Genomic DNA, 17,740 nt, shown 5'->3' with positions numbered 1-17,740 from the left:
GAAAATACACCTTTCAGTTCGGGGTTCAAGCTTATCGTGAGTCTCGCGTATCACGAAAGCCTCACAATCCCAAATCTTGATGTGGTCTAGATTGGGAACTTTTCCAGTCCAAATCTCGTGAGGTGTTTTGTCAACCTTCTTTGTAGGGACTAGATTAATGATATGGGCGGCAGTCTCTAAGACATACCCCCAAAATGAGATTGGTAGCGAAGATGGACTCATCATGGAACGAACCATGTCCAACAAGGTCCGATTGCGCCTCTCAACTACACCATTCAACTGTGGTGTCCTGGGAGGTGTCAATTGTGAGATAATCCCACATTCCTTAAGATAGTCAAGGAACTCAGTACTAAGATACTCACCACCTGGATCGGATCGAAGCATCTTAATGTTCCTGCCCAACTGATTCTCCACTTCTTGCTTAAAATCTTTGAATTTCTCAAAGGTTTCTGACTTATGCTTGATTAAGTAGACATATCCATATCTACTAAAATCATAAGTGAAAGTCACATAAAAACGATTAGCATCTCTTGTGGCGGTTCTGAAGGGTCCACACACATCCGTGTGTATGAGGTCCAACAAACCTTCACCCCTAGCACAAGTGCCAGTAAAAGGTGACTTTGTCATTTTACAAAACAAACAAGATTCACAACTATCATCTGACTTTAGGTCAAATGACTCCAAGACTCCATCCTTTTGGAGTTGGCCTATGCGTTTCTTGCTTACATCTCCAAGACGACAATGCCATAAAGATGCTTTATCTAAGCTAGTGGAAGAGTCAATATACAGTACATTATTTCCTAGATTATCTACAATAGATACAGTTTCATACACGCCATCACAAGGCAATGCTTTAAAATAATGAACATTATTAAAGAAAGCATCAATACTACCATTATTATTATCAAAATAAAAGGTAAAACCTTGTTTATACAATGCATGAAAGGAAATAACATTTCTTGCCATTTCTGACGAATAATAACACTTATTCAAATCTAATGTAAACCTACTATTTAGAACTAAGGAATAAACTCCTATCTTGGTGACAGGTGATGCTTTCCTGTTTCCCATGATCAAGTTTATCTTTCCCTGCTCCACATTCTCACTTCTTCTTAGTCCCTGCAAATCACAACATATGTGAATACCAGAACCTATGTCAAGGACACAAGATTTAGAATGAGGTGAGTTATTAGAAAATATAGTGTATATACCTACATGGTTGGGTTTTACTTTCCCATCCTTCACATCTTGCTGGTACTTTGGGCAGTTTCGCTTCCAGTGCGACTTTTCATGACAATAGAAGCATTCAACCTCATTAGGGTTAGCAGAAGGAGTGATAGAACCTTTCTTGGTTTTGCTTGAAGAGGAGCCTTCAAGGGTCTTACCCTTGGTACCCTTAGAAGGGTTCTTTCTCTTCTTCCCTTTGTCGTGCCCGATTGCCAAGACATTGGCTGCAGTAGGAGTAGGAGTAGGAGTAGTAACAACCGAATTACCCTTTAGACCACTTTCCGCGGTCTTCAAGAGTCCCTGAAGTTTACTGAGGGTGACCTCTTCCTTGTTCATGTGATATGTCATGCGGAATTGATCATAACATGATGGTAAGGAGTGCAAAATGATGTCTATTGTTAACTCCTCGGGGAAGTTCACATTTAGCTTTAGTAAACGGTCCACATACCTTTGCATTTTCTGCATGTGGCCCGTAATGGGTTCACCATCCTTCATTCGGGTTGTTATCATGGAGGAGATTATTTCATATCGCTCTTGACGAGCACTCTGATGGTAACGGTCCATCAAGTCCTGGTGCATCTCAAAAGGATAATAATCCTCATAGGACTTTTGAAGCTCGGCTGTCATGGTGGCCATCATGATGCATGCTACTTTTGTAGCATCCCTTTCATGTACCTCATAATCAGCAAGCTCTTCAGGAGTAGCAGTTAGCTCGGGTACTTTTAGCTCCTTGTCGAGAACATATTCTTTGTTCTCATACTGAGTGACCATCCTGATGTTCCTGATCCAATCAGTAAAGTTGGATCCATCGAAGATGACTCTCCCCCAAAGATTCATGAGAGAGAAAGAGCTAGTAGGGTTAGAGCCAGAAGCATTGTTATTGGAAGACATTTGAAAAGAAGAGGGAATAGATTAGATTAGATTTAGAGATAGTCCTTAATAAAACACCCAAATGTAGTATTAAGGGTAGGACCCAACACAATATTTTATAACTTAGAAGAGGGATGCCGTAATCTAAGCTATAAGATATTTGAAGGTAGGTGAATGACGATTCACCAATTTCCACCATGAAAAACGAAATTTTAATTAGATTTTAATTGGTTTAGAAACTCCTAGATTCTTTGAGATTCATTGAACTTTCTTCAATGGCACGTTTCAATCTCGAGTGTGCCCTTCAGGTTTTGTGACTGGGATGCCGTGGATCACAAAACAAGGTGTGAAGTAACCATGCAAATTACTTGGTACCCTTAATGTACTACCCCTCAATCGATGTGCCGGTTAACCACACACGCTCCATCGATACTATGATAAACATTAAGTCACCCTTCACCTACCTTGTTAAGTTCAAGTTAGTGTGCCGGTTAACCACACACGCTCCACTAACGACTTAAACAAAGTGTAAAGTGTAATTCCATGGATTAGTACCTTATTCACATTTTTCCTAAAGTAACTAAGATTGGGAATTTAATAAAACATTTAGTTACTTTATAATTATCATTATACTTTTAATGAGAATTTATAAGTCCTTGTCCTACCCGTTCGGCTAACGACCCTCCACCAGTCAAGCAAGCGGTGGGTGAGAGTGGACACCCATTAAGTTGCCATTTTATAGGCAACAACCTTATACCCACCTTATAGACTAGCTTCGTGAATGAGACGTACTAGCAGTAAGACGAATTTGATCTTATATATATATATATATATATATATATATATATATATATATATATATATATATATATATATATTAACTTATAATATTATCAGTATAAGGGTTGAATTTTAACTTTTAAAATTCTAAGGGTTGGAACTAAAGTTTTTAATATGACTTTACTTGTTCCAAAACTTGAGGGAAAGTTTTGTACACTTTCAAAACTTTTCATTTCTTGTAATTTATGAGTTAAATAGAGTATTAAAAATGAAAACTCTTCATTTTTCTAACTCTTGTGTTCTTTTAATGGTTTTAAATCAAGTGTGACTCTTGGTTTTCCATAACTTGAGGACAAGTTATGGACTCCATTAAAACACATGATGATCAAGAATTAGACTACCAAGTAGGTTACAAACAATTCCTATGATCATCTAATCTTCATATGTTCAAGAACATGAATATGAACATTTTAAGAATCATAAATTACTCATAAATCTTGTAATTTTTTATTATAGCCATTGTAAATGGATTAGCATAAACATTACACCATCTAAAACAAGTTTTATAACACCAAAACAATTTAGGGTAATGTATCTAGTCCATTTCCAGCAGCAAAAGTCGAAAATCTGCATTCTGTGGCTCCTACTCGTCGAGTGCTCGCAGAGTAGGATGAAGATACACATGAACTCGGCGAGTCCCCCCATGGACTCGGCGAGTTCATCAGGCGGACAACAAGTTTTTCGACTTTTTCCAATATTCTGCATCAAGTATCAAACAAACAAGCCTAGGCTCTGATACCACTGATGGGTTTTGAGCATTCTAACACTTCCTAAGTGTATATGTAACCCTAATAAACCTTGGATCTATATTTGTCTAAGATACATGCAAATAATTATTTTCCAAGGTTCATATCCTATCTAGCATGGCATGGGGAACATGAATCAAATAAAGCTAGTAGAATTACTTACCTTGTATTTGTAGTTGATTGCTTGGAGTTTTAGAGCCTAGCACCAATAGTGTTGATGCCTCAAATGGAAATCACAAATCACCACAAACTTGGAACTTTGTGAGAATAGTTACAACTATCTTGAAATCGTCCCTTTTACTTTACTCACCACAACTAGTATGATTTCAAGAACCAAAGCCTCCTTTATATAGTGTGGTGGATTAGGGTTACATCCGTGTAAACCCTAATACCCATGTCTCTTCATTTCCATGAGATCCATGGGTTAAAGCTCCATGGAGTATCCATGGACTTTCCATGCAAGCCTAGACCATTCCAAATAAGCATTAGCCCACACTATATAAATATAGAAGCCCATATTTAATTAGTAATACTTTTGATCTCTAAATTAATCCTAGATTAATTATAGATCAATACTAATTAAAAAATATGATCTTATATTAATATATTAGAACTCATAATATATTAATAAATCATAACTTGTACTATTCTCAAAAGATTATCCATAAATTGTTCGGGTGAAGTGCAACCCAAATGGACCATGCCGGGTCGGGTCAAGTACATACCAAATATAGTTATGGACTTAAGGCACTATATCCAACAATGAGGAGTGACTCAACGAGTTGACACCTCAACTTGTCAAGTAGGGTCGCGACTGATGACACAGATTAATGAAGGGACTCGACGAGTCAGCAGTGTGGACAGAAACCTAAATTTGTGGGCCTGTGACGTATTTAAAGGTCCTTTTGGCCTTCATTTGCGGCCGCACACACACTTGAGAGACCCTATCGAACCAGAGAGCATAGAGAGAAAGAGAGAGAGAGAGAGAGAGAGAGAGAGAGAAAGAGAGAGAGAGAGAGAGAAAGGGGGCTAATTACATCACTTTAGTGCATTCCTAAAAGGAAGAAGGAGGGGTTTCGAGCTAGGCTGACTTGAGGGACTCAGATCTTCTACCATTTCATCAAAGGTTGCTACTTGAGGTATGAATCCATGCCTATTTTCGTATAAATAGTGGATCTCTTGAACCTAGGGTTTCTTTACCCCCCCCCCCCTTTGGTTGAGTTATGGAGTATGTGGAGTCCCTTTGAGGCATAGACATTAGATCTGGACCTTGAGAGGTCCAGAGAGTCCCAATAACCCAGCTTTATGCAGTCATATGAGAGTATTGAGCTTAAGACACCATTATAAGGGTTATTTTTATCAAATAGAGCTAGATGTTTGGTGTATGGACATCAAGATTGAACCTTTACATGACTTTTGGGTGCTAGGAGGCCAGATCTATAAGTTAGAGAAACAGATCTGACCTCAGAAGGTCAAATGAGTATTGCCATGAAGGAAACTCGTCGAGTCCAGGAGAGGAATCGACGAGTCGGATCGGGTTACCCCACGATTCGAGACCAGTGGTAACCTGTTGAGTTGAGAGGTTATCTCGACGAGTCGAGTGAGGCCTTAGGAGGAGTCATAGGACACGTATGAACTAGCCGAGTCACCCAAGTGCGCTCGGCGAGTCTGGTCAAAGTTGGACCGTTGACTGAGTTGACTTCAGTTGACCTTAGGGTTGGTGAAACTGATTTAAGAGAGGTCAGGGAGGGGTAGAATAGTCTTCTATCCATTCTTAGAGAGGAGAATGTAAGGAGTGTATTGATTAGAGATATAATCATTTTGATAGGCGGAGGCTAGATCGGGGAATCGAGCACGAGAGTTTTCTAGACATCTTATGAGATGAGCCTTCTCACTATACATTACCTAGAGTGGTATCTATGTGCAGACCGGAGGGTCTTATGTGTTATGTGCTTGCTTGAGATTACGTGCATTGTGATTTATGTATGCTATGTGATATTAGACCGGGCCGGAGGGTCCAACGATTTAGACCGGACCAGAGGGTCCAACGATTTAGATCGGACCAGAGGGTCTAACAAGCTACGGGGCTAGAGGGTCCCGCTGAGACACATTGACTGGAGGGTTTTACTAAGTTATAGCCTTGATTGGCTTATGTGTTTTATGTGGTATGTTAGGGAAATCACTAAGAAATTATGCTTACCATGTTATATGATATGTGTTTCAGGTACGAGCGAGGATTGCGGGAAGGCACCGACATGATTTGTACACACTGACAGAGCATTTTGTAATTAAGATTCTGGGATATGTTTTACCGTGATAACATTGATACACTTGAGTTTGAGATGATTTATATGAGATATGTTATGTTTGGAAAATGAAAAATTGTTTTAAATTTTCACATCGTTACAAGACGAATCTATTACTTTTGGGGTTGATCAAGCCATGAAGCATCCAAGGAATAGTGATGACACAACATTCTCGGTTGATATGTTGGAAGAATTAATGGTGGAATGGAACGGAGATAACCCAAACGAGTCCACCGTCACCCTTGAAGAAGAATTTGATGCTGAAAGAGACATGCTGGAAATAGAGAGACTGCTCGAGGAAGCTGAGTATAATGATCTAATCAGATACTGAACACTGGACTCGCCGTGTAGCCTCGACCGACTCGACGAGTACATTCGTAGAAACCCGAACAGTCGAGGATTTTACCAAGGACTCGACGAGTCCCCTCACTGGACTCGACGTTCTTAGCATCCAGAACGGAAAAACTGAACTCAAGGCACTACTAGATCACTTGGAATACGCATTTCATGAAGATAGCCAACAAAAACCTGTGATTATAGCTGCTGATTTGGCCAAACATGAAAAAGAAAGTCTTGTGAGTGTATTAAGGAAGAGGCAAGGTGCTATAACATGGATGATAACCGACATCAAGGGGATTAGTCCAACTTATTGTTCCTATAATATTAAGTTAGAAGATGGAGCTAAACCTGTAGTTCAACGCAAAACAAGACTTAACCCAAATATGCAAGAAGTTGTGAAAAAAGGTGGTGGTTAAACTACTAGATGTCGGAATCATATACTCTATCTACGATAGCCCATGGGTAAGTCCGGTGCAAGTGGTACCAAAGAAAGGGGGAATGACGGTGGTGGTCAATGAAAATAATGAGTTAATTCCAACAAGAACAGTCACCGGTCGGCGCGTTTGCATTGACTACATAAAACTAAATGATGCCACATGTAAAGATCACTTTCCATTGCCATTTATCGTTCAAATGCTCGAAAGGCTCCCCGGTCATTTATATTATTGTTTTCTTGATGATTTTCGGGGTATTTTCAAATTCTAATCGACCCGCAAGACCAAGAGAATACCACTTTTACATGCCTAAGTGGAACATTCACATATAGACGCATGCCTTTTGGGTTATGCAATGCACCAGCTACATTCCAAAGGTGCATGATGGCCATTTTTCATGATATGATTGAGAAGTTTATCGAGGTCTTTATGTATGATTTCTCAGTGTTCGGGTCATCTTTTGACGATTGCTTATCTAATTTGGACTCGATGCTAGCTAGATGTGAAAAGAAAAATCTTTTCCTTAATTGGGAAAAGTGCCACTTCATGGTGAAAGAAGAAATTGTGTTGGGTCACAAGGTTTCAAGGAAGGGGATAGAAGTGGATAGAGAAAAAGTGGACACAATAGCTAAGTTACCCCCTCCAACAAATGTAAAAGGGGTAAGGAGTTTTCTTGGCCATGCAGGATTTTATCGTCACTTCATCAAAGACTTCTCGAAGATCACTAAGCCTTTGACTCAACTACTCTTGAAGGATGCTCCATTCGATTTCTCTAAAGAATGTCATGAGGCATTTTATTTATTAAAGGAAAGATTGACCACTACTCCTATCATGATAGTACCAAATTTGAATCTTCTTTTCGAGCTAATGTATGATCCGAGTGATTATGTTGTGGGTGTTGTTTTAGGGCGAAAGGTTGATAAACATTTTCAACCTATTTATTACGCAAGCAAATCTCTGAACCCAACTCAAGAGAACTACACTACTACCAAGAAGGAGCTGCTAGCGGTGGTATACGGTTTTGATAAGTTCAACCCTTATTTGGTATTATCCAAGACCATAGTTTTTACCGACCATTCCGCCCTAAAGTATCTTTTTGCAAAACAAGATGCTAAACCCTGATTGATATGTTGGGTCTTACTTTTAGAAGAATTTGATATTGAAATAAAAGATAAAAAGAGAACGGAAAATGTAGCTGCCGACCATTTGTCAACATTGGAAACCCGCATTTGGAGAAGTTAGAAGAAGACAAGATTGGAGATGATTATCCTGATGAGTATCTTTTAGTGATAGCAGGGGAGGTGCCATGGTTTGCAGATATAGCTAACTACTTAGGAATTGAATACATTTCAAAAGACTTAACCCGCCAATAAAAGAAGAAATTCTTTTCAGAAATCAAGTACTACTTTTGGGACGAGCCATATCTCTTCCGAAGCTGCGCAAATGGAAGGATAAGAAGATGTGTATTTGGGAAAAAGAGTCAGGAAATCTTGGAATACTGCCACAGCAGGCCTGCTAGGGGACATCATGGAGCACATTACACGGCTAAAAATATTTTAGATATTGGTTTTCATTGGCCCACGATTTTCAAAGATTCTACTCAATATGTCAAGGAATGTGATTCATGCCAACGAGCGGGGAACATATCCTCCCAAAATGAGATGCTCCAACATAATATTCAAGTTTCTGAAATATTTGATGTTTGGGGGATTGAATTTATGGGACCTTTCCCAATGTAAAAAGGGAATAAATATATCTTGGTGGCAGTAGACTATGTATCTAAGTGGACGGAGGCACATGCATTACCCACTAATGATGCTCGGGTGGTGGTACGATTTCCTAAAAAGCTATTCTCAAGATTTGGGGTTCCTAAAGTTCTTATTAGTGACCGAGGCACTCACTTTGCAAATGATCAGTTGGCCAAAGTATTGAAAAGGTATGGGGTACATCATAGATTCTCCATATCCTATCATCCACAAACTAGTGGGCAAACTAAGGTGACGAATAGGGCGTTAAAACGGATTTTGGAGAGATCGGTTGGAGGCAATTGGAAGGAATGGTCGGATAAACTTTATGATGCACTTTGGGCCTTTCGAACAGCTTTTAAAACACCTATTGGTACTACACCATATAGGCTAGTTTATGGAAAAAATTGTCATTTACTGGATGAAATTGAGCACAAAGCTTTTTGGGCTTTAAAGATGAGCAATTTTGAATAAGCTGAACTTCGAACCAACCGGTTGATGCAAATGAATGCCCTTGAAGAGTTTAGAAATGAGGCCTACACTAGTTCCTTTATATACAAAGAGAAGACCAAGAGTTGGCATGACAAAAGACAATAGGGTAATAAGGACTTTCAAGAAGGACAAAAGGTGTTACTCTTTAATTCAAGGTTAAAACGTTTTCCGGACAAGCTGAAGACACGATGGGATGGTCATTTTGTGGTGAAAGAAGTTTTTCCACATGGAGCAATTGCACTTATATCAAAGGATGCGACTCCTTTTAAAGTTAATGGTCATAGAGTAATGAAATATGAAGAGGGAATTCCAAAACATGAAGGACTTGAAGAAGGGTTGCATTTGGAAAAAACTACAGAAACGTAATGCGAGAAGGAGGCCAGCTAATGACTCCTTAAAAAGAAGCGCTTCCGGGAGGCAACCCGAGTTTAGAGTTTGCTTTCTTTTACCTTTCTTTTTCATTTTACTTTGTTTTTTTAGAATCTGCTTTTATCAATCTTTTTCTACACTTAAAATGATTGCTTGAGGGCAAACAATGCTCAAGTGTAGGGTTGGTGGCTAAAAATTCAAATTTTTATCAAACAGAATGAAAAACTTGTCGAGTCCATGTATCTACTCGACGAGTCCATTTTGGAAATCACAAAAAAACGCGGATTCGCATATCTACTCGGTGAGTAGGGACTCCTACTCGACGAGTTCACGTATTTACCCGAAAAAAAAATATTTTTCACATTTTGTAAATAAGGGGTTTTAACCCTAATTGGTAAATCACAACTTCATACGCAGCCAACAGCCGCTCGTCGAGCATCTTCTCCCCTCACGTGACACCCAAATTTTTGCAAAAATTTTAAACTTTTAAAACCCATCTTACATTAAATTAAAACAACTGAAATAGTCATAACAAAATCCATCTACTTAATAATATTGTAAAATAAGTGCGGAAGTAATAATAATAATAAGGTCCCAACAAAAATAACTAGTAGTGATGTCCCAGTGCTCCATGTCAAGCCCTAGCCTCTTTAATCTTAACACCTGAAAAGTTATAAGGGAAACCGTAAGCACAAAGCTTAGTGAATTCAAACACAGATATTGTACTAACATCCATATTTACTAACCCTAATCCATTTTCCAATTATAGATTTATAATAAGGGCAAAGAACAAATCAACACCAATAATACAAGAAGGACTTGTAGGTTTGAGCCGCACCGGGAAGATCCCGTATCACTTGGCCCTAATCACCGCACCTCACGATGAGTATTACGTTGGTGATCTTACCTACCCACCGCACCGGTAAATCCGTATCCTTTGGTGGTGTCCCCATATCCATGATTAGTTACATACAATGCACATGTACGAATTAAAACAATACATATATAGCATGCTTTTATAATAAATTCAAATAATCACACACGAGCTAACTAGCAAACACAATCATCAATACAACGGTGTGAGAGAACTCACCTTGAGTGAGTAGTAAGGATAGATAAGAATCAGATAATGATACCAAGCTTGAGCAAACTTCAAAAACTCACCTAAGAAGGACTAAAGGTTAGAAAGGAGAAGTAATGAAGCTATGAGTTGAGAAAAGAGTAATCACAGCAAGGTCTCTAAAATAGACCTGCTGTTTCAAACGGATTTACTCCAAAATCTAAAACAGAAACATAGCTTTAACTAAATTTTATAGGAAACTATGATTTCTTAGGATTCCACAAATATAAAGAACTCATTCTAACTCCAAAAGATGAATTAAATATGAATTTTACAAAATGGTGTATCACTTCTGTCTCCAACAATACAGTCAAGTGATGTTGCCAATTCTACCTAACTTGTGAGTAGAATTCGTCCAAACCAAAATTAATAGAAGTAAAGGACATATAAATGAAAGTCTCATAGTTGGAATTGAATGAAAAGCATCTCCAAAACTCCATATATAAAATTCACATTGTGGACAATCACAGCACTAGCAAAAGCTGGTGACTGCCCACTGATCTGGAGTGTGGATCCATTCTAACCAATTTATAATTGGAAATAACACCCCATCTTCTCCAGATCTTAAATTCGTAATATAAGGAACATATAGAAACTTGGAATCACTATGGATACTTTTCCAAGCCTTAGAAATGATGAAAACAAAATGACATATCAGAACAGACCCGGATCATACCTAACACCAAAGATGCCATTCTTTCCCATAGATAGATTCCTTATCAGCGAGGTTGGACTTCTTAAGAAAGTTAGCCAACTCAATTTGTGAACTTTTGGAACTGGTTTGGGGTCCGTTTGCGGTCTAGAGCTTAAGATATGAGTTTTACAAAATGACTACAGATCTGATGGAAAACAGAATCGTAGCCACCCGTGATTCCTTTTTGGCTTATCCATCCTTCTCCCTTTGAAACACATTTTAAGATGTGTTCATCATCCCAATTTAGTCCCCATGATCATGGTGGTACTAAAAAGAGTTAGGTATCATTAGGATTTCATTTTGCCACAAGATTGTAATAACAATCAACATGAAAATGAACATAAAGCACATAAAATCACCATTCTCCCTTTTAGGGTTTCCATGATCTTTTGCCACATGTAATCCCCTAGATCCATCATCCACCATATATGGGGTGAAGATAGGATCTTGAGATGATGTATAACATACAATTACAAATCAAATAAGAAGGAGAAGAAATGAAGATGAAATCATAAAACTAGAACAAGGTTATGAATCAAGTTGTAAGAAATGATAAGGATGTTCATACCAATATGAATCAAGGCTGGAAATGAACAAGAATTAAGCTCCAAACGACATCCCCTTGGCTTCTCTTGATCCCAAAGAGATAGAGGACGATTTTAGAGAGAGAGAGGGAGGGTTTAGAGTGTTTTTCTTGTGTGTGTTCCAAATGACTCAATTAACACATTAAGTACTATTTACTAGATGGACTTTGCAAATAGGCCCATAGTCCATGGACTTCAATAAAAGGAGTTTACAAGATGATCAAAAGAGTCCAATAACATAAGAAATTAGACATTGGTTAAATAAATTAACCCAAGGTTACAAGGATAATTAAATTAAAATAACCAAACGTACCGAGAAAAACCGAGGTGTTACAACTCTCCCCCACTAAGAACGGACTTCGTCCTCGAAGTCAACACCTAGAAACAGATACGGATAATGAGCCCGCATCTCGCATTCCGGTTCCCAAGTCCATTCCGAACCCTTCCTATGTTGCCATTGCACCTTAACCAGGTGTATAGTCTTGTTGCGGAGAGCTTTCATCTTTCGTTCTAAAATAGCGATTGGTTTCTCAACGTAATTGAGACACTCGTCAATATGTATGTCCTCCAGTAGTATTACAGCGTTCTCATCAATAGCGCATTTTCGTAACTAAGACACGTGGAACGTATTATGAATTAGACTAAGCTCGTCAGGAAGCTCTAAACGGTAAGCCACCTTTCCCACACGGGCTATGTCCTTGTAGGGTCCAATGAATCGGGGTCCGAGCTTTCCCCGTTTCCGAAATCGAATCACACCTTTCCATGGGGAGACTTTGAGCAACACCTAATCTCCCACCTGGAACTCGAGATCGGAGCATCTTTTGTCGGCATAACTTTTCTGACGACCCCTCGCTATAACCAAATGATCCCGAATGACGTGGATTTTCTCTGTAGTCCGAAGCACGATATCGGTACTCCCAAGTACCCTCTGCCCAACCTCACCCCAACAAATGAGCGTCACAAATTAGATCTAACAAAGACAACACCATCTTCATCCGGAGACACTTAGCTCGAATCGGTTCGACAGATTGTTTACGACTGAGAGCATCAGCTACAACATTAGATTTACCGGGGTGGTAGTGAATTTCACAATCATAATATTTTACCACATCCAACCATCTGATCTGACTCATGTTCAAATCCCGCTAATTGAACTAGTATTTCAGACTCTTATGGTCAGTGTATATGATACACTTCACTTCATAGAGATAGTGCCTCCAAATCTTAAGAGTGAAACAACATCCCCAAGCTCTAAATCATGAGTAGGGTAGTTCCGTTCGTGGAGTTTCAGCTGTCGGGAGGCATAGGCTATCACCTTGTCCCGTTTTATTAACACGACACCAAGACCCTGAAGCGATGCATCACAGTAAACCACCATATCCTTAACCCTATCAGGTAAGGCCAAAATCAGAGCATCACACAATCGCTTCCTCAGCTCATCAAACGCAAATTGTTGCTCCGGACCCCAAATGAATTTCACTGATTTCTTGGTTAATCGGGTGAGTGGCAAGGCAATTTTAGAGAATTTTCCAATGAACCTACGGTAATAATAGGCTAAACCATAGAAACTGTAAATTTCAGAAGGTGTTTTTGGAATCTCCCATTATTTAACCGCATTAACCTTGGCTTGATCGACCTTAATACCGTGTTTTTCTTTTTACCACATGCCCCAAGAACTGAACTTCTTCTAACCAAAATTCACATTTTGAGAATTTATCATAAAGCCTTTCTCTTGCCAAAGTTTCCAGAATCTCCCGAAGGTCTTGCTCATGCTCTTCTTTGGTCTTAGAATAGGCCAAGATGTCATCAATGAACACTATGACCGAACGGTTAAGCATCGGGCTACACACCCGGTTCATGAGATCCATAAACGATGCGGGTGCATTGGTGAGCCCAAAAGGCATCACCACGAACTCAAAATGCCCATAGCAAGTACGTAATGCTGTTTTCTCAATGTCTTCTTCACGAACCCGCATCTGATGGTAACTGCAACGTAAATCAATCTTGGAGAACCAAGACGCTCCTTGAAACTGATCGAAAAGATTGTCAATACGTGGCAACGGGTACCTATTCTTTATCGTGCACTTGTTTAGCTCCCTATAATCAATACACATTTGTTGGGATCCATCTTTCTTCTTCACAAAGAGAATAGGAGCACCCCAAGGCGAGCAGCTTGGCCATATAAACCCTTTATCACTTAGTTCTTGAAGTTGATTTTGGAGCTCTTTCATTTCAGGTGGTGCCAAGCGGTAAGGAGATTTCACTACCGGAGTCGCACCTAGCACCAAATCAATGTGAATTTCCACTTGCCGAATAGGTGGCAAGCCAGGGAGTTCCTCCGGAAAGACATCGCTGAAGTCGGAAATGATAGGAACTTCGTCTAGTGCTATAGCAGAAGAGCAAGAAGCCATAGCCAGGCAGGAATGTCCCCCTGAATAATAAGTTATCCACCTCTATGGTTTCGAACACGAACTTGCTTCTTACGACAGTGGATTTCCGCATCAAACGCATCAAGCCAATCCATGTATATGATAACGCAGAGCTCTCGCATCGCAATAGGGATAAGATCAATAAGGAATTCAACTCCAGAAAACTCGAGAGTGCAACTCCGATAAGCATCGGTGATATAAATAGTGCGGTTGTCGACAACTTCGACAACCATTGGGCGAGCCAATTTTCCGATACTACACCCCAAACGATTAATAAACGTGCGAGATACAAAAGAATGGGTAGCACCGCTATCAAACATAACAACAACGGGCTCGGAATCTAGCAAATAAGTGCCTGATTTACCACATACAATCATGTTAACAATTCTAACTACCATTTATTAAATAATGGCAGGAGAGAAAAAAGAAATTTACCTGCCACTGTTGCGGAAATCATCGGCTCATCCGCAGTCATCCGGTAAGCACGACCTCGTGTCACCATAGTGGGTCCCTTAGAAGACGATGCAATTGCAAGATTTGTACCCCCGCCTCCTTTACCAGCCTTCAACTTCGGGAATTCGGGCTTCTTGTGTCCCGTCTCGTTGCAATCATAGCAGACGGGAGCAGCAGAAGTAATCTGAGGAACTACACTCGCAGGGGGAGCCCTACAATTCTTCCAATGATGCCCTGGCTTTTTGCAGTTGTAGCATATCAACGGATTTTTCTCGTCCTGACCTGAAGATGGCCTGTACTCATACCTTGACTTACCACCCTACTTTTGCTTTTTCTGGGCATCTCCGGATGTCTTGTAGGAGGTGTCATTGGCCTTCTTCTTGGACTGGGTCTGTAACTCGATTTCCCTCCTCCTCGCTGCATCCATGATCGCGGATAAAGTCGAGAACTCCTGCATGCTAACGAATTCCCAAATCTCGGTACGTAGAATGGTAGTGTATCATCTGGCCAACCAGGCCTCGTTCCCAGCAAACGAGGGACAAAAAGATAGCATCTCCAAGAACTTGGCATTCAGGTCACTAACAGACTTGGTAGTTTGCTGTAAGGCCATGAACTCTTGTTGCATCCGCTGCTGCTCCACCTTAGGCACATATTGTGCCTCGAACCTCTCCACAAATTGGGCCCAAGACATGGCCCTCACTTCTTCTTCGTTTAATAGAGCGGTGATGGTGTTCCACCATGTCTTTCCCCTTTTTCGCAGCTGATTCATGACGATCACTACTTTGTACTGGTCCAGACACCCAACAGTTATGAAAGCGCCCTCAACATATGACACCCAGTGCTTAGCAACAACTGATTCGGATTCACCGTTCCAAAGAGGAGGGCTACACTTGCTGAACTTCTTGAAGTAGTATGCCGAATCCTGAACAGGCAAAGCTGGTAATGCTCCCCCGAGAATATCCGCGAGGCGCTCATCCAGAAGAGCACCGACTTGGTTGATTATGTCGTTGGTCACACCTGGGATTAGTTCGTTGAAAGTGTTATTGAATTCCTCAGCGACAATATCCCTAACTTGCTCCATTTGGAGCTGATTAAGTCGAGCAGGCGGAGCCATTGGTATCCACAGAAGAAGGAAAATCTTAGAAACAATTCAGCCTAGATATTTCTAGGAAGACAAAACACTCAACTTGCTGAAAATTTTTCAACCTTGCCCCGACCCGAAACCGGCACCAATGTTTCAAATAGTAGGGGCCCTTCTACTACCTTCCACACAAGTTCCAATTTCGCATTCGCGTCTAGCTTCAAAATTTCCAGTTCGCTCTAGCCGTTAATTTTACAACTCTCTCACATGTTAATACTAACTAAGTGTGTAATCTAATATTTTAAGGCTTGTAGAATCCAATTCATAGTCAACAATTTAACATAAACATTTAACATAAGAAATAAGGCTTACTTGGCTGGCTGACTGGCACACCGCGACATCTTCCACTACTAGTCTTTAGAAGGTTTGAAAAATATTTTAAAAAGAAAATAAACTCTTATAGAGCCACAAATTTGAGTCTAGAACATCCACAAGAATGCCTAGTTCCCTCAAACTGCCGCTCTGATACCAACTTGTGACACCCAATTTTTTGCAAAAATTTTAAACTTTTAAAACCCATCTTACATTAAATTAAAACAACTGAAATAGTCATAACATAATCTATCTACTTAATAATCTTGTAAAATAAGTGCGGAAGTAATAATAATAATAAGGTCCCAACAAAAATAACTAGTAGTGATGTCCCGGTGCTCCATGTCAAGCCCTAGCCTCTTTAATCTTAACACCTGAAAAGTTATAAGGGAAACCGTAAGCACAAAGCTTAGTGAATTCAAACACAGACATTGTACTAACATTCATGTTTACTAACCCTAATCCATTTTCCAATTATAGGTTTATAATAAGGGCAAAGAACGAATCAACACCAATAATACAAGAAGGACTTGTAGGTTTGAGCCGCACCGGGAAGATCCCGTATCACTTGGCCCTAATCACTGCACCTCACGATGAGTATTACGTTGGTGATCTTACCTACCCACCGCACCGGTAAATCCGTATCCTTTGGTGGTGTCCCAATATCCATGATTAGTTACATACAGTGCACATGTACGAATTAAAACAATACTTATATAGCATGCTTTTATAATAAATTCAAATAATCACACACGAGCTAACTAGCAAACACAATCATCAATACAACGGTGTGAGAGAACTCACCTTGAGTGAGTAGTAAGGATAGCTAAGAATCAAATAATGCTACCAAGCTTGAGCAAACTTCAAAACCTCACCTAAGAAGGACTAAAGGTTAGAAAGGAGAAGTAATGAAGCTATGAATTGAGAAAAGAGTAATCACAGCAAGGTCTCTAAAACAGACCTGCTGTTTAAAATGGATTTACTCCAAAATCTAAAACAGAAACATAGCTTTAACTAAATTTTATAGGAAACTATGATTTATTAGGATTCCACAACTATAAAGAACTCATTATAACTCCAAAAGATGAATTAAATATGAATTTTACAAAATGGTGTATCACTTCTGTCTCCAACAATACAGTCAAGTGATGTTGGCCAAGTCTACCTAATGTGTGAGTAGAATTCGTCCAAAAAAAATTAATAGAAGTAAAGGACATATAAATGAAAGTCTCAGAGTTGGAATTGAATCAAAATCATCTCCCAAACTCCAGATATAAAATTCATATTGTGGACAATCACAGCACTAGCAAAAGCTGGTGACTGCCCACTGATCTGGAGTGTGGATCCATTCTAACCAATTTATAATTGGAAATAACACGCCATCTTTTCCAGATCTTAAATTAATAATATAAGGAACATATAGAAACTTGGAATCACTATGGATCCTTTTCCAAGCCTTAGAAATGATGAAAACAAAATGACATATCAGAACAGACCCGGATCAGACCTAACAGCAAAGATGCCACTCTTTCCCATAGATAAATTCCTTATCAGCGAGGTTGGCCTTCTTAATAAAGTTAGAAAACTCAATTTGTGAACTTTTGGAACTGGTTTGGTGTCCGTTTGAGTTCTAGAGCTT

General features: G+C 39.6%; 1 protein-coding gene across 1 annotated transcript; it reads right to left on the bottom strand.

Moving 5' to 3' along the window:
• Positions 1-14,209: 14,209 nt before the first annotated feature.
• On the bottom strand, positions 14,210-15,762 carry LOC145049512 (uncharacterized). Its single transcript, XM_078997907.1, has 3 exons — positions 15,161-15,762; positions 14,631-14,941; positions 14,210-14,550 (listed from the first exon to the last, which is right to left on the bottom strand). The coding sequence occupies exons 1-3, from the start codon at positions 15,760-15,762 to the stop codon at positions 14,210-14,212; spliced, it is 1,254 nt and encodes a 417-aa protein (XP_078854033.1).
• Positions 15,763-17,740: the final 1,978 nt, after the last annotated feature.

This window comes from Lactuca serriola, chromosome 5, assembly GCF_051521515.1.
Source record: "Lactuca serriola cultivar US96UC23 chromosome 5, Lser_US96UC23_V15, whole genome shotgun sequence".
NCBI lineage: Eukaryota > Viridiplantae > Streptophyta > Magnoliopsida > Asterales > Asteraceae > Lactuca > Lactuca serriola.
The sequence above is the reverse complement of the archived record's forward strand: the minus strand, read 5'-3'. Positions and strand labels throughout refer to the sequence as shown.

Coding starts and splice junctions, on each gene's coding strand:
- LOC145049512 (XM_078997907.1), bottom strand. CDS start 15,762: ATGGCTCCGCCTGCTCGACTTAATCAGCTCCAAATGGAGCAAGTTAGG. Junction 14,942..15,160: donor TTTGCTGGGAACGAGGCCTG/GTTGGCCAGATG, acceptor GTATGAGTACAG/GCCATCTTCAGGTCAGGACG. Junction 14,551..14,630: donor GATTTCCGCAACAGTGGCAG/GTAAATTTCTTT, acceptor GTGGTAAATCAG/GCACTTATTTGCTAGATTCC.